Raw genomic sequence first — 22,227 nt, 5'->3', positions numbered from 1 at the left:
GTGGTAGGGTTGTGAAGGAGGCCAGTCCTTTGGACCTGATTTTAGGGACCACATATTTATTTTACATTCCTGGAAATATAAGAGTATATTGTTAAATAGCCATAAACGTATGAGAGGCTTAGTCTTTGTTGTACCTAGCCACATCCTCAGCCATGAACTTGGCTGGAAAGAGATATTTAAATGGTTGTCCTCTCCTATAGTGGCAGGGAGGAGGATGTTTATATGTCCTCAAGTAGAAGGTTTTATATTAAAAGGAAACTTTTCTGGGGAGAGTAGAAATATGCTGAATATTCAAGAGAAGATAGATGACATTTGTGAGAATTTCTAGGCTAGTTGATGAGACATCATGGCTGTCTAGATGCAAGAGAAATCTTATTTGAAAACAAGTTTCACATTGTTATTTCTAAGGTATTAGTAATTAAGTAAAAAGATTTTAAAGAGACACTGACAACTTAAATCACAAGCTTAAAATCAAGTATTTGAGTAAGTTGTATCCAGGTGGTTGTGAATTTGAATACCTATTTACTGTTGAGACACTTCTGGTATCAATTCACAGCACATATTGTCAGGTGCTGTAATTTCAGCAAAGAATGGCAAGGACATGGTAACTTCCCTTTCTTACCTAGTCTGTTAAGCCAAGACTGAATGCATGATCTTGTTATCATTCAGACTACTTAGTATTAAGTCCAGACATGGTTTAATTGGTTTAGGTCAGCTATAGCTGAGGTTGCAATACACTGTATGCTAGTTACACACTAAGAGAGAGTATGATCTAATCACTAAGTAGTGATGGGTAAGGCTAAGATTTTGTCATGGATATTTTTAGTAAAAGTCATGAACAAGTCATGGGCAAAACAGAAAAATTCACAGAAGCTGTGACCTGTCCCTAACTTTTACTAAAAATATCCCTGATAGAGAGGGGATCTGCCAAGTATGGAGCATATTCATCACAGGGTGAAAGTTTACTGCACCTACTGTCCCTGAAAGAACTCAAATGTGAAGTTGCGGAACTATTAAGTATGGTTTGTAACCTGTCCTTTAAATCGGCTTCTGTATCCAATGACTGGATGATAGTTAATGTAACGCCAATATTTAAAAAGGGCTCTAGAGGTGATCCTGGAAATTACAGACCGGTAAGTCTAACGTCAGTACCGGGCAAATTAATTGAAACAATAGTAAAGAATAAAATTGTCAGACACATAGAAGAACATAAATTGTTGGGCAAAAGTCAACATGGTTTCTGTAAAGGGAAATAGCGTCTTACTAATCTATTAGAGTTCTTTGAAGAGGTCAAACAAACATATTGACAAGGGGGATCCAGTGGACATAGTGTACTTAGATTTCCAGAAAGTCTTTGACAAGGTCCTTCACCAAAGGCTCTTACGTATATTAAGTTGTCATGGGATAAGAGGGAAGGTCCTTTCATGGATTGAGAACTGGTTAAAAGACAGGGAACAAAGGGTAGGAATAAATAATAAATTCTCAGAATGGAGAGGGGTAACAAGTGGTGTTCCCGAAGGGTCAGTCTTAGGACCAATCCTATTCAACTTATTCACGAATGATCTGGAGAAAGGGGTAAAAAGTGAGGTGGCAAAGTTTGCAGATGATACGAAACTGCTCAAAATAGTTAAGACCAAAGCAGCCTGAAGAACTTCAAAAAGATCTCACAAAACTAAGTGATTGGGCAACAAAATGGCAAATGAAATTTAATGTGGATAAATGTAAAGTAATGCACATTGGAAGAAATAACCCCAACTATACATACAATATGATGGGGGCTAATTTAGCTACAACGAATCAGGAAAAAGATCTTGGAGTCGTGGATAGTTCTCTGAAGACGTCCACACAGTGTGTAGCGATGGTCAAAAAAGCAAACAGGATGTTAGGAATCATTAAAAAGGGGATAGAAAATAAGATGGAGTGTATCTTATTGCCCTTGTATAAATCGATGGTATGCCCACATCTTGAATACTGTGTACAGATGTGGTCTCATCTCAAAAAAGATATACTGGCATTAGAAAAGGTTCAGAGAAGGGCAACTAAAATGGTTAGGGGTTTGGAACGGGTCCCATATGAGGAGAGATTAAAGAGGCTAGGACTTTTCAGCTTGGAAAAGAGGAGACTAAGGGGGGATATGATAGAGGTATATAAAATCATGAGTGATGTGGAGAAAGTAAATAAGGAAAAGTTATTTACTTATTCCCATAATACAAGAACTAGGGACCACCAAATGAAATTAATGGGCAGCAGGTTTAAAACAAATAAAAGGAAGTTCTTCTTCACACAGCGCACAGTCAACTTGTGGAACTCCTTGCCTGAGGAGGTTGTGAAGGCTAGGACTATAACAGCATTTAAAAGAGAACTGGATAAATTCATGGAGGTTAAGTCAGTTAATGGATATTAGCCAGGATGGGTAAGGAAGGGTGTCCCTAGCCTCTGTTTGTCAGAGGATGGAGATGGATGGCAGGAGAGAGATCACTTGATCATTGCCTGTTGGGTTCACTCCCTCTGGGGCACCTGGCATTGGCCACTGTCGGTAGACAAGATACTGGGCTAGATGGACCTTTGGTCTGACCCAGTACAGCCATTCTTATGTTCTTATACTCACTTATCTCACTGCATGACATGATGCAGGAGCAGGGCCGGTGCTACCATTAAGGCAAACTAGGCGGTTGCCTAGAGCGCCAAGATTTGGGGGCGCCAAAAAGCGGTGCCCCCAATTTTTTTTTTTACAGCGTTCCTGGGCCGCTCCACTTCTCCCGCCTCCCAGGCTTGCAGCGCCAATCAGCTGTTTGGCGCCGCAAGCCTGGGAGGGGAGGAGAATTAGAGCTGGGGCGGCGTGCTCGGAGAGGAGGCGGAGCAGAGGTGAGCTGGGGTGGGGAGCTGACGCACGGCTGGGGGGGGGGAGCTGCTACCGGGGGGGGGGGGGGGGGAGGGGGCCAAGATGGAAGTTTTGCCTAGGGCACGAAACTTCCTTGCACCGGCCCAGTGCAGGAGGAGAGTGTATCCTATTTCTTTCTGACTGATGTATCAGTATTGGAACTGCTGATTCACTTGTGGTGAAACATGTCCAAAACCACTGTAACAAAAAGGTGGAATGGGACTAATAGTCATGGAGAGGTAGTCAGTACTCAAAGATCTCAACTGTACTTTCATCCCCAAACTTTTTTTTTTTTTTAAACGGCTTCTGAAATTGTATTGAGACATAGGTATACCTTGAATTATAATATGGTGGTGGTAATGCATAGCATTTGAAGTCCAACTCTATATGGCATCAGAGTACTTAAAATAGTGTATTGGAATTATGATAGAAACTTTAATAGCTTATAAATAGGGTCCTACCAGATTCACGGCCATGAAAAACGAAATGTGAAATCTGGTCTCCTTTTTGAAATCTGGCTATTGTAAGGGGTTCATGTATTGCCACCTGTACTTCTGCACTGCCTTCAGAGCTGGATAGGCACCCAGCTGTGAAGGCAGTGCCGTTGCCAGCAGCAGGGCAGAAGTGAAGGTGGCATGGTATGGGGGGCTGTCATTTTTGGGGGGTCTGGCTGGCCTTATGCATGGGTGACCAGCCGCCCAAGGTGTCATGGTCGGGGGGGGGGGGAAGGAGGGGAGAATGCTGTGGTAGGGTCAGACAGCCAAACCAAGGCCTCTTTAACCCCGAGTGCTGGGCCCAGAGCCAGGGCGGGGCAGGGCTGGGGGCATCCCAGCCGGGGGCTCCTACCATGTGCCAGGCTCCAGCTGCAAGTCCTGGCTGGGCAAGGGAGGGATGTGACTTCCTCGTCCCCAGCACAAGTTGCTCCAGGTGCTGGGTCAGACCCACCTCCAGCAACCTCTCCTGGCTGCATGAAGCCCTGCAGCTGCAGGCTGGGAGTGCGGCTGTAAAGGCAGTACTGTGCTGTTGCTGGAGGCAGAAGTCAAGGTGGCATGGTATGGTATTGCCACCCTTACTTCTGTGCCGCTGCTGGCAGTGGTGCTGCCTTCAGAGCTGGGTGCCTGGCCAGCACCTGCCACTCTATGGCTGCCCAGCTCTGAAGGCAGTGCTGCAGCCACCAGCAGTGCAGAAGTAATGGAGGCAATACCCCACTCCACAATAGTCTTGCGGACCCCCCCAGCCCAACCCCATGAAATTTCATACTTAAGTATCTGAATCTGAGACATTTCAGATTTAAAAAATCCTAAAACTGTAAAATTTACCAAAATGGACCATGAATTTGGTAAGGCCCTACTTATTAAAAATAAATAAATAAAAAAATAAAATCAGAACTGCATTTAATTTTAATGAAGCTGGTCAGAATAAAGCCAACTGTGCTATGACTATAGGTCCTTTAGAGTAACTACCAACATGCATTTAATTGATTTCAAATCCATCTTTCATCAATCTCTCTCTTTAGAGCAGAAACAATATTAATTTCTTTCTGTAACTATTTTGCCTTTCAAAATGGGTTACTTCTGACATAATTCTGACATCAAACTTATTTCACAGATTTCCATCCACCCCCAGGAAAACTAGAGAATCCTTACAACCTTGACGATGCTCCAGGCAATTTGGATTATATTGTCAAAATGCAAGGAGGCATTCTCTTTGTTTATGAGAACAAAGAAATGATGAAACTCAATGAGCCCCGGAGTCTACCATATCCTGATCTGGAGACCTACACACTTGACCTCAGCCATGTTCTTGCTCTGATTGCAGACGGTCCAATGTATGTATGTTTACTACCATGCTTTTCCAAAGAGCTGGTAATACAGATCAGCGGCAATTTCTTGTGAGACTGCTCACGTTCAAAGCATTTGCTTTACATCTGTTGAGTGTCTTACCATCCATGGGTGGGATATACAGTGAAAAATGCCTTACAATGAACAGAAAAACCAAAGAAGTGAAAGCAGTATACCTCTAAAGGTGTGTCTTTAGCCTCTGGATGCTAGGCATAGTGAAGGGTGAACGAGTTTACATAAAACACGTTTCAGGCCAAATCTGACTTGAACCTTTAGAAATGTGGGAACCAGAACTTTGCATGTCACCATTACTATATAATTGGAATATCAGCTTTCCTGTTGAATAATGAAGATTTGTGCATTTGATGTTAAAAAAAATTAAATGCAGTAGTTAAGTCTTCAGTCAGGAGCACTTGAGCTCACATTAGCCTCACACTGCCCCAATATTGGGAAAAGAGGGGCACTCCAGTGAATACTGCTCCCTAGAGTCTCAGATGTGGACTCTGAAACAGAGCAGTAGTCTGGGTTATCCTACCAAGCCATTTGCCTGCCTCACAACCACCACATGCCCTAGATCCTCTCCCTTTAAGGGAGGCCAAATCCTTCACAAGTGACAAGCTAGCCTAGCTTGAGAGTGAGAGTGAGAGAGATTTTCATGGAGTAAAAAATTAAAATAAGAGCAGTTCTAAACCCTTCCTTCTGGCAGGGTACATGTTGTCACTTTAAGCAAGCCAAAGAGAGAAACAGTCCAAACCCTTTCTTCAGGCTAAATTTTAGAGTTTCTGTTGAAACCCACATTTACCAGACTGAAAACAGGAACAAGCTCCCCAGAGCCTTTTCACTTCTTCAGACTAGGCTTTTCCACACTGACGCCCACCCCAGCCTGAACACAAACCAACCACAGGAAAGTCTTCACAGTAACCAGTATAAACTTTCCCTTAGCCTAACCACACCAAACCATCTCTGCATTGCAGGCACCTGCCTTGCTGGCACTTATCTCCATTCCAGGTTGGACTGCTGGCAGGATGACAAGCTCCAGTTGGCTGAGTGCTGGCCATTAACCCTTGGCACCTTAAATCTCCTCACCTACGTTCCCAACTATCCCAGGCCCCTGACAGTGAGCAAACTTGTTCTGCTTAATGTCTAATTCACTCAGACATCATGGATTCACAGACTACAAAACTATTTGATTTGTGTTCCATTGAGGAAAGACTGATAAGAGTAGCAAAAGAGAAGGTGTCATGGAGCAGAGAGGGCCCCCCTGACAGTGAGGGGGTTAAGAAGGCTGGTAGGAAGGGTTTAAGAAAAGCTTGTGGACCTAGTTGGCCCTGCTCCACTACACTTGCAACAAACGTAAGCTCTGGAGAGGGCAGATAAGAGGAGAGGACCTAGCCCACTTCAGACCTGCCAAGGGAAAAGAACAGAGCTCTAGTTCTTTTGGTTGGAGAGAAGCCTGGGTGCAGTCCTGAGATGGTGTTTGCTTGCCTGCTGGATCAGCTCTCCAGGAAGGGATGTACAGATCCTGGGAATGGATCTTTGGAAGCCCAGACTGGAAGCAGGGTCCCACTGAAAGTTTCAGTGCCCTGAAAGGGATAGGACTAAAGTGCTCTTTAGCTGCAGGGTCAAAGCCCCACTACCCTGACCTCAGAGACAGATACCTGCGGTGGTAGGGAGTTGTGCCCTGAAGGCCATAAGGGGGACTGTCCTGGCAATGGCATTACAGAAGGGCTAGTTATTAAACAGACACACTTTAGAAATACCATAGATTAGGCTTGACAAATGGTGCAGAGAAAAAGCATCGGGGTAAACAGAACAAGAAAAAAAGTGGAGTAGAGAGGGTGAAAGTGAAGCAATTTGAGAGAGTGAAAAACAGAAGAATAAGACTCAAAAAGAAGCAAAAAAGACAGTGATAAAATACTGGTAAATACATATACCATCTATAAAGGCACCCAAAACTTAAATCACATTCACAGTAGATCATGTCCTGAGGTATAACTATTCTGGTTGAAAATAACCTACGTTTCCATGTTGTAATAGTTTTGTTTACAGGTTGCTTCCATTGTGTAAGAAGGTGGTTTGTTTGTGTGATGGTGATATATAGCATCTGAGTGGTAGCATTTGTTAGGTAATACATTTTACTTTTTTGTACTACTCCCACCTCTTCCCCCCCCCCCACAATCATGTACCAAACTGAAAGAACTAGAAATTCCACAGAGGTACAGTGATGAGATAAAATATTACAAGTTAAAAATAGCATGCAAAAAGGGGGTAAATCATGGCCAGATACATTCCTTCAGTGTCCTTGTAGTTCTTGGCTATTACAAAAACAAAAAACAAACAAACAAAAAAACTTCCCAGCACATTCTGTTAGTGTTTTATTAACTGGCTTCATATTTGGTATCAAATCAAATTTAGGGCCTAATTGGTAACCACAAAAATCAAGTTTCAGAGTGGTAGCTGTGTTAGTCTGTATCAGCAAAAAGAACGGGTACTTGTGGCACTGATATAATGATATCTAGCCATTTTCATCCATAGATCTCTGATAAATCACATGTCTGGGACGTATTAAAATATGGATAAATCTAATGGCTGTTTCACTCAAAGTAATTTACACTCTTAAAACTTAAAATCTGGGTAGTTTGATCATAATTAAAACATCATCTCTCTTTTGCAGAAAAACATATTGCCACAGACGACTTAACTTTTTAGAATCTAAATTCAGTTTACATGAGATGCTAAATGAAATGTCTGAATTTAAAGAACTGAAGAGTAATCCCCACCGAGACTTTTATAACGTGAGAAAGGTAAGTGTGAAAGGGTTTATTAGCATGCTACAGTCTTTGTGATGGAATTTTCAGTTGTCCCCCTTTAGTCTATATCATTCACTACAACCTCTGTGTGAAATATAGATGGAATGAACAAGATGCTCTGTAAATACCACACACACACACTAAACATTTAGATTACAGGCTAATATTCCAATATAGTATTTTTTTTTTTTAAAAAGCTAAACACATTTTGTTTATAAACTTAACCCTTCATTGATGGCCCATTGCAGCCTCAACTCAGAAACCTTCTTCCCTTAGGGAAGAGACACACTCAAAACTCTGAAGGCCAAACTCTGGGCTCAATCCTCAACTTCACTGAGATTCCACTTGGTGCAGTGAGTTCTGTGCCACCTTTCCACTGTCCTGATCCTGAGCTAACCAGGAGCTGAAACAGCTCTTAGTGCAACTTAGAGCAGCTAATAATCTGATAGAGTCATGTGCACTTTGTCCCAGTCCCTCCTGCTCATGGCACATTTCCTCTGCAGTACTCTCTGCCCCTAACATAGCCCTGTGTGGAAAGGATGGGCTGGGGCATTGAACCAACTATGCTGGCTTTGCCCTCTAGAGAATTCCTTTGTGTCAGAGGGAATCCTTGGCTGCTCCTTTAGGACAGCTTCCCAGCTGCTTGACACAGCCTCAGCAGTGCAAAGCAACCAGAACTGGGGCCAAGGATTGTGCCCTGTGTCCTCAGATGTGCATATTGATCTCATGGATTTTAATGGGAGTCTTGTCATAATATGACCTGGAGGGTTTTATCTAATGAATTAAACAGAAGCTATATGGGCACATCCATGTACAGGATTCGGCCATAAAAATTCTGCAAGAGGTTACTTCAATGCAGCCATTGAATATACACTTAAACTGAAAGGTAGTAAAAACAGGTTTCATTGTCATACTAGCTAACAATACTTGTTATCTTCTCATTGTGGTTTTCTAAATGCTGTGACATCTGTCCTCTGGTTTAACTCCATGTTAGGTCACTAGGTTCATAACAGTTTAGCATTTTCCCCCAGGTCCTACTTTGGTTCTGCCATAAGACATGGATGGATTTATTATAGATAGTCTGAAAAATTCTAATAGTTTAGGAACAAATTTAAGGCTTGAAATAAACTGAGTTTATTATCTGGTTGGAACAGACCATTTCACCAATCCCTCCCTTTGCAAGTCCAGACCTAGTTCTTCTCTTCTCCACTGACAGATTGCACACACCCCATTCCTGTGTAAGACTGATAACGGCAAAAGAAAATGAGCCAGCCTGGGGGGAAAAAAACTGATACCAGTAACGTTGCTCAGTTTCATAATATATTTATTTCAGACTGTGCTACTGAAGTCCAAATGTGGCTAGCATAGTCAAGGCGTACGAGGAAGGAAGGCATATTGAAATGCAGAGATGTGGTTTGGGACTTACAGTTGAATTCTCTTAAATGAATGATTGAGGAACTGTGCCTATAACAAAGCATATCTTCCACTTCGTGTAATCAGGTGCATCAAAGACAAATGTGCTGTTCACAAGTATGTTTGAACAAGGGATCAGCAGTAAACAGAAATGGGGATGATCTTTGCCAGAGGCAAGGAAATCCACTCCTTTAAATTCAAAAAGATTGCCAGTTGTATTTTTAGACAGCCTGGATGTATTTACGGAATGGCCTGTTTACTGCTGAGCAGTAAGAAAGTGTTATGGATCTGTGCTAAGCAATAGAGTATCATTTTTCAAGTTCAGTACATATGCTCAGTAGTCAGCCTCAAATTTTATAAGTGGACTCTCCACTGCATTAGCCAAGTCATCACTGAAAATATTGACGAGTACCAGATACAGGACATACCTCTGCAAGATCCCACCAGATACATCCTTCCAGTTTGACAGTGAACCATTGATAACTACTCTTTTAATATGAAACAGAGGGTCCTGTGGCACCTTTAAGACTAACAGATGTATTGGAGCATAAGCTTTCGTGGGTGAATGCCCACATGCGTCTGACGAAGTGGGCATTCACCCACGAACGCTTATGCTCCAATACATCTGTTAGTCTTAAGCGTTCGTGGGTAAATGCCCACTTCGTCAGACGCATGTGGGCATTCACCCACGAAAGCTTATGCTCCAATACATCTGTTAGTCTTAACGGTGCCACAGGACCCTCTGTTGCTTTTTACAGATCCAGACTAACACAGCTACCCCTCTGATCTTTTAATATGGTCTTTCAACCAATTATGCACCCCCCCTTTATAGAAGTTTAATCTAGACCACATTTCCCTAATTTGCCTACAAGAATGTCATGTGGGACTATGTTAAAAGCCTTACTAAAATCAAGATATCACATCTACAGCTTCCTCCCTATCCAATAGACTAGTAATGATAAGTCTCATGTTTACCCTTAATTCTACCTACTGAGTTTTGTTGCTTTGGTTGAGATTTGTTCACATGAGTAAATAAATCCCAACCAAAGCAGCAAAACTCAGTAGGTGGAATTAAGGGTAAACAACGTTGTAACAGCTGGCTTTTCCCCTTCTCAGTAACAGAGGGAGCACTTCATCCCTCTTAAGTCTTCCGGTCCTGGGGTTAAATAATGTAAGCAAGTCCAACCAAGTTGTTAATCATGAACAATATTGCTATTAGTTACCAATCTTAAAAACATTTTTTTCATTCTAAAGTTAGCATATCAACTTGATACTCCTGGAGGGAGACACTAATACTAGTGGCTAGGGAAGAAAGTATAGCTTTACAAATGTTATACAAATCCTATTAGGTGCTTTGCTAATGCACCTCAGACCTTATGTCCCAGAAACCTAATATTCTAGCACTGGCCTCATTTAAGCTGAGATTTTTCCATTATGTGGATGATATGAAAACACCATTTGAATTCAAGACTCTAGAGGTAATTCTGCAACCTGCTGCAGCCCTCTGAAGGAAGGCATAGGGATGTAGGGAAGACAAAGCAAATGATTATGGGAACTAGTAAAGGGACATGGAGACAGTCATATCTAGATTGCTAGTTTGATTGTGTCAAAGTTTAGCAGCGACCAGAAATTGGTGGGGTTTTTGTAGCTCCCAGCTTATCAGTGTACACCTCACTGAAGATAAGACAGCCAACACCAATACTATGTATTGTTCATCTGTGATTCCTCTTTTGGCCATCTCAGCAGAAAATCCAAGGACAGAGTTGACACAGAAGCTGAAGCAGCCCATAGAAGAAGTCTTTACAAATTAGGGTTGGTGCACAGCAGTGGGTTTGGGGAGAGGGGGAGCTTGCACTGCTGCTTCTGCTTGTGTCCTTAAGTCTCCATAGCTGCCAGTTTCTTATTTAGTAGTTATAAGGCTGTAGCACAGTTAACAGGTTAATGGACTAAGCCATATAAACCAGGTTTTTATTTAATTCTATAACCCCCTGTGGATTGCAATTCCCATATACTCCATATACTATGTTTTTTGAGCCTAGTGTGGCATTCTTCTGTTTATCTATTCACACTACACATTTCCTGTTGACAATCAGTTGGTGAATAAGGACCCAATCCTAGAAAGTGCTGACCATCCTCATCTCTCATTGGTCTCAATGGGAGTTGCAGATGCTACCACCTTGTGGGATCCTATCCTAAGGTCTGCTTTAGGTGAAGTTAATGTTAGATGTCCCATTGGCTTCACAGGAAGTAGGAGGAAGCTCTTACTGGGAAGGGTAGTAGTGTTTACAAGAGAAAGTGTATGTACCCAGAAAGCCAAGTAGTTTACAGCTGAGGGTTTCACTGGCTTAAGTATTAGAAAGACATATTACCATCAATAGGCTGCTCAAGACACCTGACTATATTTATCATTAACTGTTCTAAATGTACAGCATCAACTTAACTCGGTGACAATGTTTTATATACAATATATGCACATAAGACTATCTGTATAAACTTTGTCATGGGGTCCAGGCCTCCAGCATAGCCCTGTAGTATCATTGCATGCCTGCCCCCCTCATGTTCTTTCACTCAGTTACCCAGACTAAATTGGTTTAAGACATGTACCCACCGTGTGGGGTCAGGGATTTTTTCTTTAAAGTCTTTCTACCAAGTGTAACTCACTGTGTTAGTTGCCCCACTCTGGGTCCATGTAAGAGTTGCGGTCAGCTCTCTCTCTTTCAAAACAGGAATTCCCAGCTCTCTTCCTGGAACAGGGTATACTTCAGTTAAACAGTCACTGTCTCTCCTCAAGTCAGCAACCCCAGCCCTCCTCAGAGAGCTGGGTAATTCAGGCAGTCATTAACTCTCTCCTTAACCCAGAAGTCCACAGCTCTCCTCCTTGGAGCAGGATTGTAATTTAGTCACCAGTAGGGCCTTAGCCAGCTTATTCTTAGGTGTCTCTTCCCTTCTGTTAGCCCTCAGGCTCAGGTTTGTTTGACTGACTGACACAGACCTCTCCTACTGGTGTCTACCTGCTATGAGGGAGGAGGCAACATTTATGCTGGTCCCCTTCACCCAGCTCATTCCCAGTTGGTTTGGTGAGAGGGTAGTCTGCCTCACCATCTCAGCAAGGCTCCTGGCCCTGGGCCCTTAAAGGCACAGTGATGGGATTTCCACCCAAGCACTGCTTATTCCCAGAGTTGCTTCCTCTCCGTCCTTATATGTACACACAAGGATGTAGGGGATATCATACCTTTCAAAATCTTAAAGAGCAATGTCAAATGATGGGGTGAGCTGACCACTAGGCCCTACTACCTTTAAGGGGGCAGACTGCCCCATCGCGCATACTGCCCCATCCCACACACTGCTTTTATTAATGACTTAGAAGGTGTTGAGACAGATTCAAGCCTAACAGTGTAGGAAAAAGCTTATTATGAAGAGAAAGTTAATCCCTTCATTTGTAACTTTTTGAAAATTCAGGAGTGGGGACAGTAGGATGGAAATCAGTGGAAGATGGCTGGCTAGTGAGGGGGATTGGGTGCGTAGTGTGTCAGCTGAGGAACATGCTTTGCTGAGGCAGGGGTAAAGGTGGGAGGGAAGTGGACATAGGAGGTTAGGTGTGAGGGGAGCAGGAGGATGTGGTATGCATGGGGACCCAGGCAGGATGATGATGATATACAACTGCAGCTGTCCTATCTGGTTGGTGGGAGGAACTACTATTTCATTCTCGGATGGCAGAGGGTGGTCAAAAGGGTTCAGAGGCAGTCCTGTGTCAAGAGGAGGAGAGGCGGCCTGCGGGGAAAACCTTCAATGCGAATTCAGTAGAGTTGGCTCTCTGACAGGAAGGGCTGCAGGGCAAATGGGAGTGATGCAATTCTTTGATCAGTGGCACACTGGAATTGAAAGTTTAAAGGAAACATTTGGGGTGGTAGTGGGTTTTGTTGGATGAGACATTTAGTTCACATGAGGTGTAGTCCATGTTCAAACAGAAGCTTCCATAAGTCATTAGGGTTATTGGTTTATTTGACTAAAGTAGTGAGATTAAGAAGACCATGGGCTACATGCTCCTTCTCACGGAAGGAAACCAGGAAACTCTGCAATGAGTTTTCTGACTCTCTTCACCAAAAGGAAAAGGTTTAGGAGATATCAAAGGAGACCTGAGACAAGGTCTGAAGACACAGAGCAAATGACAAGAAACAGATCCAATAAGGGTCAAATGGGAAAGGCTGGAAAACATGTAGGAAGAAAAAGCCTCAATCTTCTTTGAATCCCTCCCTCTCTCTATTGTCTGTATGTGATGTAATTAAGGTAGAATGTATAAGGTCTTTGGGGCAGGGACTTGTTATTAGATCGGTCTATAGAACCCTTAGCACACTTTGGGCACCGTATCAAGAACTCCTCAAAAAGGAGCCTAGTTTTGCAATTTTTGTACTCACACACAGACCACTATCTGAGTGAAAATGGGCTTCCATTTTTGAGCAATGATTTCTTTCATAATGGAAAAGTAATGTACACAGTTATTTTTACCATAAGCATATGAAAATGTAGCCATTGTGATGAAATTTCAAATAAAGCCAAATTTGTGGAGCGGGGAGGATGGGTTGATCATACAGCACTACAAAACAACTTATGCTGCATTCAAAGACAAACTCTTGCACAACTCCAGTCAAAATCATATATGAGGACATATTTACTCAGGTTTCTGTTTTTAACTGGTTTATCCAAGTTGATTTCCATCTTCAGACTTTGAATTGTCAGTGTGCATAAATGTGTGCTAATAAATTATGTAGTACAGTATATGGATCACTTTTCCAAGTACATTCCAGAAACTCAGGACTGCATTATACTCAAATAAACGTTGTTGTGTTAGTTTGCCACACTCATGGAGGTCAAAATTTATTGGGTATATTTCAGGGAGGTAGCCAGAGAATCTGCAGTTGTCTGGCAGAAATAGTGACAGAGGTGCCAGGAAAGTGATCACACTACTGGGTAATGAATAGATTTAGAAAATGAGTGGAGTCATGTTTCCCTGGGAATAAGCTTCCTGATCTTAGCTCAGATATGGTGGCATCTGTGGCAGTAGTGAGAACACCTTTGAGGCGTTACATGATCCTCTTGAATCACCCATGTATTGTTGAGAGAAAACAATTGTTTGTGAGTAGAGTGACTTTAAAGAAGCTTCAATTGCTGATCGGTCACGATCTTTGACAGCAAATAAATAAGCTTCCAATCTTTTCCTTCAACAAAGGTGTGTTCATTTTTGGGTTGAAAAGGAGGGAATGGTTATCTACAAGGTTTATGAATTACAAGAGGTTGAGTCCCCTCTAGTTCTACAGCATCTGGGAGTTGCATTCTACACTCTACTCAGGTTTGCTAAAGGTTGGATTTTATGTTTAACTGTTTTCCCTGGAAGTTAGGTCACATACTGTATCTATTAACTGTACCTGAGGCACTCAGTGAATCAGCCAAACCAACTAGTTTCTAGTATTTCATTGGTCAAGAGAATATTGACAGTGAACATGGTTCCTATGTCCAGAATCAAAATCTTTCAACACCCTGAGCATCTGTAAGGGCTGGTCTACACTATGAATTTGTGTCCCTGAGAGAAATAGCTATGCTGAGCTGATGTAGACAGTGCTTCCCACAGAAAGTGCAGCAAAGGTTGAGACTGTGTAGACCGGGGTCGGCAACCTTTCAGAAGTGTTGTGCCGAGTCTTCATTTATTCACTCTGATTTAAGGTTTCTCATGCCAGTAATACATTTTAACATTTTTTAGAAGGTCTCTTTCTGTAAGTCTATAACATAACTAAACTATTGTTGTGTGTAAAGTAAATAAGGTTTTAAAATGTTTAAGAAGCTTCATTTAAAATTAAATTAAAATGCAGAGCCCCCTGGACTGGTGGCCAGGACCCAGGCAATGTGAGTGCCACTGAAAATCAGCTCGTGTGCCCCCTTTGGCACACGTGCCATAGGTTGCCTACCCCTGGTGTAGACCTTGCCTGCTGATTGTAGGTCCCTGGGCTAGAACCTGGAGTAGCAGATGGGAAGTGGCATAGGATTGTTAGAGATATGAGGCAGATAGCTGGTCCACAGAGACTGTGATACCCCAGAAGCAGGGTGGAGGGGGCAACTATATAGCGGCCTAGCCAGAGGGCTGAATCACCGAGAGTATGCGGAGTCCTGGAGAGCGAGAGGGCCTGCAGGCCCAGTGAGCAACAGAAGGGGGCACTATACAGCACGAGAGCTGATCCCTAGACCTAGCCACAAGGGGGTGCCCTAGGGGTGAGTGAACCCCAACAGGGCTCTGATTACAATACATCTCTTCTGCAATCCTTCCAGCATGAGCCCTGGTGCGTGCACACGCGCACACAAACACACACACACGCCTGCCCACAGGCAGTCTGCAAATGCAGATGTTGTATTTGCATAAATACACACTCAGCTTGTGCATGAAGATGTGGGGAGTTTTCATGTGCAAATGGATGTGCCAGGAAATAATAGGGCAACTAAAGAAGCCGGATAGCAATTGGCCCTAAATGTGCCATGTACTGATCAATATTGAACTAGGTGGTTACTTTATATGGGTAATTGAGGTGATGTAGCATACAGCAGAAAGTTAGTTCCTATTCAGAGAGGTCTAGAATACACAGCTAAACGCACAATAAACACCCCTGTATTTAAAGCAGTAAAAATAGCTTTGTTGCTTACATCATTATGCTTGTCAGAGTATAAGCATAGACACTCAACAGCTCTACACTTAATTTAGGGCATATCTACACTTAAAATGCTATAGTGGCACAGCTACAGTGCTCCAGCCCAGACATTACCTATGCTGACTGAAGAGGTGATAGCTAGGTATGTTTACCTTCCATGGGCTTTCATTCCCACAACTCCTCTGGGTAAACCTCTTCTGCCACAGACCAGATCCTATGGCTTTTGCTCCCTCATGGATTTCTTCCTACCCACCTTCCTGTTCCCAGAGGACAACTGGATCCTCTCTTTGCAACTGTCTTCTACAGTCAATCTCATGGCTTTATAGAAGCCCAGCCTGCTCCTGACCAGCTGGGCTTCATCTTCAATTAGTGCTTATCAGCCAAGCCTGACTCCTCCGCAGCTACAGCCTGTAGGGTTAATTGACCCAATCTCACCCCAGCCCAGCTGGGGTGAAGGTGGTGTGGAAGAACACCTCCTCACAAGCCCCCAGGGGAAATTTGGATTGAATCAACCAGAATTTCTCATGCAGGTTCACATCAAGTGCTACTCTGGAACAGCAACTCTGCCACTTCATTAATGGGGTGCAGCTCTGCTGGCGGGTTCAGTAGAGCTCTGACCCCATTACTACTCCACCCCTTTCAAGTACTTATAGCAGCACTTCTCTTTCAAAGGAGACTATGGCCAATTCCTGCCCAGGGAAACAAGGGGAGGGGGCAATTTGGGGAACACTCCCAATTCCCTTCCCTCTTCTGTGCTCCCTTGTACAGTTATGCACAAGTGAGCCCTAAGTGCAAGGGGAGTGGGTCATTGTGTGTACAAGTTGGATGCACCCCCACGTATTGCACATGCAGTTGAAGGAGAAAGCTGAAAAATAAAGTCCCCAGTTGTTACTTTGAATATGTTACGTTGCATGTTGCAAAGTAGTCTTCATAGAAGGCACAGTAGCAGTATGATCTCCTGGACAGAAGAATGTAAGCTCCCTATGATTCCTGGGGTGCTGCAGGAGAGGAGTGTCAGAAAGCTCAGGAAATCAAAATGTTTTCGGATCCCAGTATGCTTCACCTCCTATTGAATAATTTGTATTGTGTGAAAGGTATAAATGGCAGGGACATTAACTGCGAGTCTGTTATAGCAATTGCTACTACTAGTTGCATACTCATTTGCACAGTTTTTGAATGGACTGTCATTTTGCCTAATAGTCCTGATGAAGAGTAAAATAGATGGCCTTCCTGCAAGTTTACTTCTGAGCTAATTTTATTGCTGGTTTATTTTCCTTCTGAACAGAAAAACCCCAAATGGATTATTTTATGTCCATCAGTAAAGCTCTTGGGTCTGATTGTCAGAAATGCTGAGCACCCGATGCTCCAATGGAAGTGAGATGTGGCTGCTTAGCATCTCTGGAAAGCAAACCCTTTGAGTGTATTTGTTTCTGTAACCAAAACAAAGACATTCTGCAACTTCTAGGCAGAATTAGGGTCTCAAAATGGAAGGAGCATTCCCTGAAGCAAGCTCTGTGGCCCTCTGTATTTTCTCTCATTGCAAGAGGAGGTTAAAGAAGCTCTACACTCTAGCCCTGCAGTTAGGCCAGCATCACTGCATTATAGTGAAACTTGGAAAACTACTGAGTACTTCTGAATAAAGTGCTTGGCTTGTGTGTTTTCTCTCAAATGGCCTCAGCTATTTGTGTGTCGAAGAGGCATATCAGAGCTACTGTTTGTTTGCCACATAATAGCAAACAGCTAAAGACCATAAGTCTCTTCAAGTCAGAAGAAATCCACAACCACCCTAGTAGTCTGCTCAAAGACATCAGTGATTCATAAATGGATCCAATAATATGGTGGTATATAAATTACAAAATGGGTCCTCAAAAGGTGAAGCCATTTTCTTAATATCAGTTATGGGTCAAATCCCATCTCACACCAAGCTCTGCTGTGACCGTGAAGATCCCTGACAACAGTAGAACTGTCGTTCCACTGCATGGAGGGAAGGGATCGCACAAGTGAAGCACATAACAGAGTCTGGAATGGTGTGGGAGAGGAACAGATGAGGAAAGAGGACATGCGCAACTACACAGATCCAGCAGCTATTCTACAACACAGTGAAGGATTACAGCATTGTACTGGCAGCAGTATGCCTGAGACTGCACAGAATGCCTGTGGAGCAGCAGGGCTCCCACTTTGCAGCGTGAGGGGAAGGATTCTATTTAGCCCTGGAAAGAGATCATCCATGTACAACCCTGTTACTCAACTTCTCTTCCATTGAGGATGGGGGGCAGGATGTTGTCCTAAGAGTTCCAGGTTTTTTATCATCTCTCTTTAGTTTAATCTATCAGTGGTTTTTATGTTCTAGTTTAAAATTGTGGAAAAATAGAATACCCTTAAAAAAATATTCACTGAGCACTATGTTAATTTAATATAACCCTTCCCCCTCTCCCTCACCCCTTGGGACCCAGGAGCTGAAACATTTTGAGCGATGTAATATCCCATGCCATCCGATTCCTAAAGAGAAATATTGTGTGACATTTTTATAATTCTGTATGACACACAGGTACTTGGATAGATAAAGGGCATGTACTATCTGCTAAACAAGAGTAATCTGTTTTTTTTATTTCAGGTTGATACTCATATCCACGCTGCTGCCTGCATGAATCAGAAACATTTGCTGAAGTTTATTAAGCGCACTTACAAAACAGAGTTAAATCGGATTGTTGCAGAGAAAGAAGGCAAGAAGATGACTTTAAAGCAAGTGTTTGAGAGCCTTCACATGGATCCTTATGACCTCACTGTAGACTCTTTAGATGTCCATGCTGTAAGTCTATTCCCTCAACAAATAAAATAGAGAAAAATCAGCTCTCTATGAGTGCAAACTGCTTGGGGAGAAGGGAAGGGAAGGGAAAGAGTATTTTGCTGCATCCATTGAATGATATTTAAAAAAAAAAAATACACCCAAAAAAACCAGTGCTTAAATTATTTGTCACTATCATGTAAACAAGGATTTAACTTAGGCTGTTTCTTTCCTAACAGTTTTGTGGCTAGAAAACAATCTTAGTAGAAAACAAATATATTAATTTGATTTATAACATGGTTAGGTATTTCCTAACCACTAGTATTTGGATACCTATACTGAGATTTTTTTTCCTCCAGGGTCGCCAAACATTTCATCGGTTTGATAAATTTAACTCCAAGTACAATCCAGTTGGTGCCAGTGAGTTAAGGGACTTGTACCTGAAAACTGAAAACTACCTTGGTGGTGAATACTTTGCTCGTATGGTCAAGGTAAATAAGATTTGTACCAGGGATATCATTTCAGAAAAATTCTGGAGGAGAGAGAGGAAGTTGTGGTAAGCATATAGAAACATAAAAGGTGATTACATATCCTGCAAGGTCTGTGTGTGTGTGGTGTGTGTGAGAGGGAGAAAGACATAATGGAGCATATATACCTATGAAAAGTTGGGGGGGATGGGGATTGCCTACCTTGCCCCATAAGTGATGCCCCTTATTTGTATCTCTTCAGCTGTAATGGCACAGTATTTTGTAGAAGTAATTTACAGTATGTACAGTGGTTCGGAGATTCCCAAAGGCTTCAGGCTGCTGTACCAAGTTACCAGACTGAGACCTCTGCTGAGCCAGTCACTGCCTGCTGTTTCCTGTATAATTGTACATGCTCTAACTTGCAGGGGAGCTTGGGCTTTTCCAAGCCTCCTCAATCTTGTGCAGTTACAAATTAATGGGAAGCAGCCAGTGGTAGAACATTATGGTTCAGGACATGATAGGGAGCCCTCAGCACTAGAAATTAAAGACCGAGGAGCTAGGAATGGTATACATACACGATTTCTGCAAAAGTCCTCTTGCAACAAAATAGTGTGGAGGAGAGGCCACCTGCATATGCATTACTCAGTTTCTTTTCACACCTACACAGGAGTTTGACTAAAACTAATAGCATAACTTTTTCAGGAGGCAATTGACATACATATTCTGGGCCTGATTCTCCATTGTCCTGCACACCGTGTAGTCATTTACAACAGTGTAAAGGGGGTGCAAAATGCTATCATTCTGATTACATGTAGGATATAGTGGTGTAAGTGACTCCACAAGGCACAGGGAAGGCCCTCTGAAGCCAAAGGTTGCATTTAAATCCACACTGTTTTAAAGATTTAAAAGTTAGCTACTAAATGACACTCCTTCCTGCATGCTAACTGGGGTAGTTTAGCAGGAATGACAAGAGATTCCTTTTATGTTTAACAGTTGCCAGACTCAGATCGGCTGCATTCCATTGTAGAGCAGGTCTGAGAAAAAAAGTGTGGTAGACAAAAACAACACTAACTGTGCATGGTATGTTGTGTCCTTACATAAGCAAACATTAATAAGTTGTTCTCCAATAGGAAGTAGCTCGTGAGCTAGAAGAAAATAAATACCAGTATATGGAACCTCGGTTATCCATTTATGGGCGGTCTCCAGATGAATGGCAGAATTTGGCAATATGGTTCATTGAACACAAGGTTTATTCACCCAACATACGCTGGATAATTCAGGTTCCCAGAATTTAGTAAGTAAGCAGGAGTTATTGGTAATGAGAACAGATTAAAATCTTGCAAAGGGACGCATTTTCTCTTCTACTATCCCCTTAGCTTTACCAGCTGTCCTGTACTTCTTTCTTTTCTTCTTCTTTTTTTTTTTAAATAAAAATATCTGGGAATTTTCCTTGTGGCTAATTGCATGGCTGCTTCAATACTGCAGGCTTCCTTTGTGGGACTAAAGTTTATTCTTCTTCAAGCTTTTCAAAACTAGTGACTTCCTCCAAAAATATTTACAAGCATCTAACTCAAATGACTTTTTTTTAATGTTGAAAAGATTTTTTTATCAAAAGCAGGTCAAAATATCACTTACAGTTTTGATTACTGAAACAGTCAGAATCTGATTCCAGAAATGCTGCATAAGGAGGGGGAAATGCTTTCCAAACTTTGTGTCAGAGAGTTTTCTGCAAGATCATGACTAATTGATTCAATTAACATGGTACTTCAACCAAAACAAATTATAAATTACAAAATTAAATCAATATCAGTTTTCACCCAATCTTTTAGCATCCTTAGGGACTACTATACTAAGCGATGTATGCTGTAACTAATGAGTTTTGCCATAGATATTTGTCATAGTAGATGGTGGCTGAATTGCATGTTTTGAATTTAGGCAGCTGGAAAATTAGTATGAGGATTGTCAGCAAAGCATAGCTACCCCTGAGCATATTGCTCATTGGGGAGAGAGTTCTTCTCCTTTAACTTTCCCGCACAACATTATAAATCAAGGGATGACCATTGCAATAGTCATGCAAACTGGGACTATCAAAAGAGAAACTTCAGTTTTACAAAGTGACAGAACATTTTACTTTCCTTTGCAATAGCTTCATTTGGAAAATTGAATCACACAATTACCTCTCCTTTCCACTTTCAGTGCCTGGATTCCTTTAAGGAAATGGGTTACTTATTCTCATGATTGATACATTTCTCAGGATGGATACATGGCACTAACATTTATTATTATTAAAACAATGAGGAGTCTGGTGGCACCTTAAAGACTAACAGATTTATTTGGGCATAAGCTTTCGTGGGTAAAAAACCCACTTCTTCAGATGCATGGCGTGAAAATTACAGATGCAGGCATAAATATACGTATATATAAATATATAATAAATATATATAAATATACATATATTTATGCCTGCATCTGTAATTTTCACACCATGCATCTGAAGAAGTGGGTTTTTTACCCACGAAAGCTTATGCCCAAATAAATCTGTTAGTCTCTAAGGTGCCACCAGACTCCTCGTTGTTTTTGTGGATACAGTTGAACACAGCTATCCCTCTGATATTTATTATTATTATTACTGACACTGCAGTAGCATCTAGGACCCCATTGTGTTAGGTGCTGTACAGACACAGAACAAAGAAAATAAAGGACAGCCCTGGTCCCAAAATATATATTTGTGTAGCACCAACCATGTGATAAATGCTTTGGATTTCTGAATCCAGACAGAATATGACCCTAAAATGTTTTCTGAGGATGTCAGGGAGGAAAAAAGTTGGCTGATTAATGAAAAATAGTTACAGTTGTATATCTGCTTCTTTCAGTGACATATTTAGGTCAAAAAATCTTCTGGCTAATTTTGGGAAAATGTTAGAGAACATCTTCTTACCTCTGTTTGAGGCAACCATCAATCCCAAAGATCACAGGGAGCTGCACCTCTTCCTCAAATATGTAAGTATGTATGGCTCTTCTGTGCCTTACTCCAAATGGATCCTCTCTTCACAATTAGATTTTTAGTTTCTGTATAGGGGAGATGGTGAAAGCCACTGACATTATTAATAAAAACCCTTCTGTGAAGATAGCTGTTAATATTTTTTTAAACACTCATATGCCTCCGTAAAAATATAGGTAAGAATGTGTTGACAAGCAACCACCATTTATTTAACCTGGAAGCAGCACAGGGCTCCTTCCAATAGTCCTGTCTGTAGAAGAGAGTAGTGAATCTACATTCATGCTAGTGCAGAGAGCAAGAACAAGCTCTGGTAAGCACCACAAAAGCCCCTTTTGCT

General features: G+C 42.0%; 1 protein-coding gene and 1 long non-coding RNA gene across 8 annotated transcripts in view; one reads left to right on the top strand and one right to left on the bottom strand.

Annotated features, from left to right (window-relative positions):
• AMPD3 (adenosine monophosphate deaminase 3) overlaps window positions 1-22,227 on the top strand; it is a 57,340-nt gene that overhangs the window by 18,216 nt on the left and 16,897 nt on the right. For all 7 annotated transcript variants that reach the window (XM_065404126.1, XM_065404124.1, XM_065404123.1 and 4 more), the window contains 6 exons: window positions 4,490-4,709; window positions 7,397-7,526; window positions 18,252-18,446; window positions 18,782-18,913; window positions 20,020-20,183; window positions 21,763-21,889. In XM_065404126.1, the coding sequence (XP_065260198.1) occupies window positions 4,490-4,709; window positions 7,397-7,526; window positions 18,252-18,446; window positions 18,782-18,913; window positions 20,020-20,183; window positions 21,763-21,889 (968 nt within the window). The remainder of the gene's footprint in view (window positions 1-4,489; window positions 4,710-7,396; window positions 7,527-18,251; window positions 18,447-18,781; window positions 18,914-20,019; window positions 20,184-21,762; window positions 21,890-22,227) is intronic.
• The window catches only part of LOC135878453 (uncharacterized), a 37,139-nt gene that overhangs the window by 5,153 nt on the left and 9,759 nt on the right, over window positions 1-22,227 (bottom strand). The window contains exon 2 of the long non-coding RNA XR_010561393.1: window positions 21,828-21,958. This is a non-coding gene — a long non-coding RNA (uncharacterized LOC135878453). The remainder of the gene's footprint in view (window positions 1-21,827; window positions 21,959-22,227) is intronic.

The sequence above is a fragment of the Emys orbicularis genome, chromosome 4 (assembly GCF_028017835.1).
Source record: "Emys orbicularis isolate rEmyOrb1 chromosome 4, rEmyOrb1.hap1, whole genome shotgun sequence".
Lineage (NCBI taxonomy): Eukaryota > Metazoa > Chordata > Testudines > Emydidae > Emys > Emys orbicularis.
Note: the sequence above shows the minus strand (reverse complement) of the source record. Positions and strands in the feature narration are given on the sequence as shown.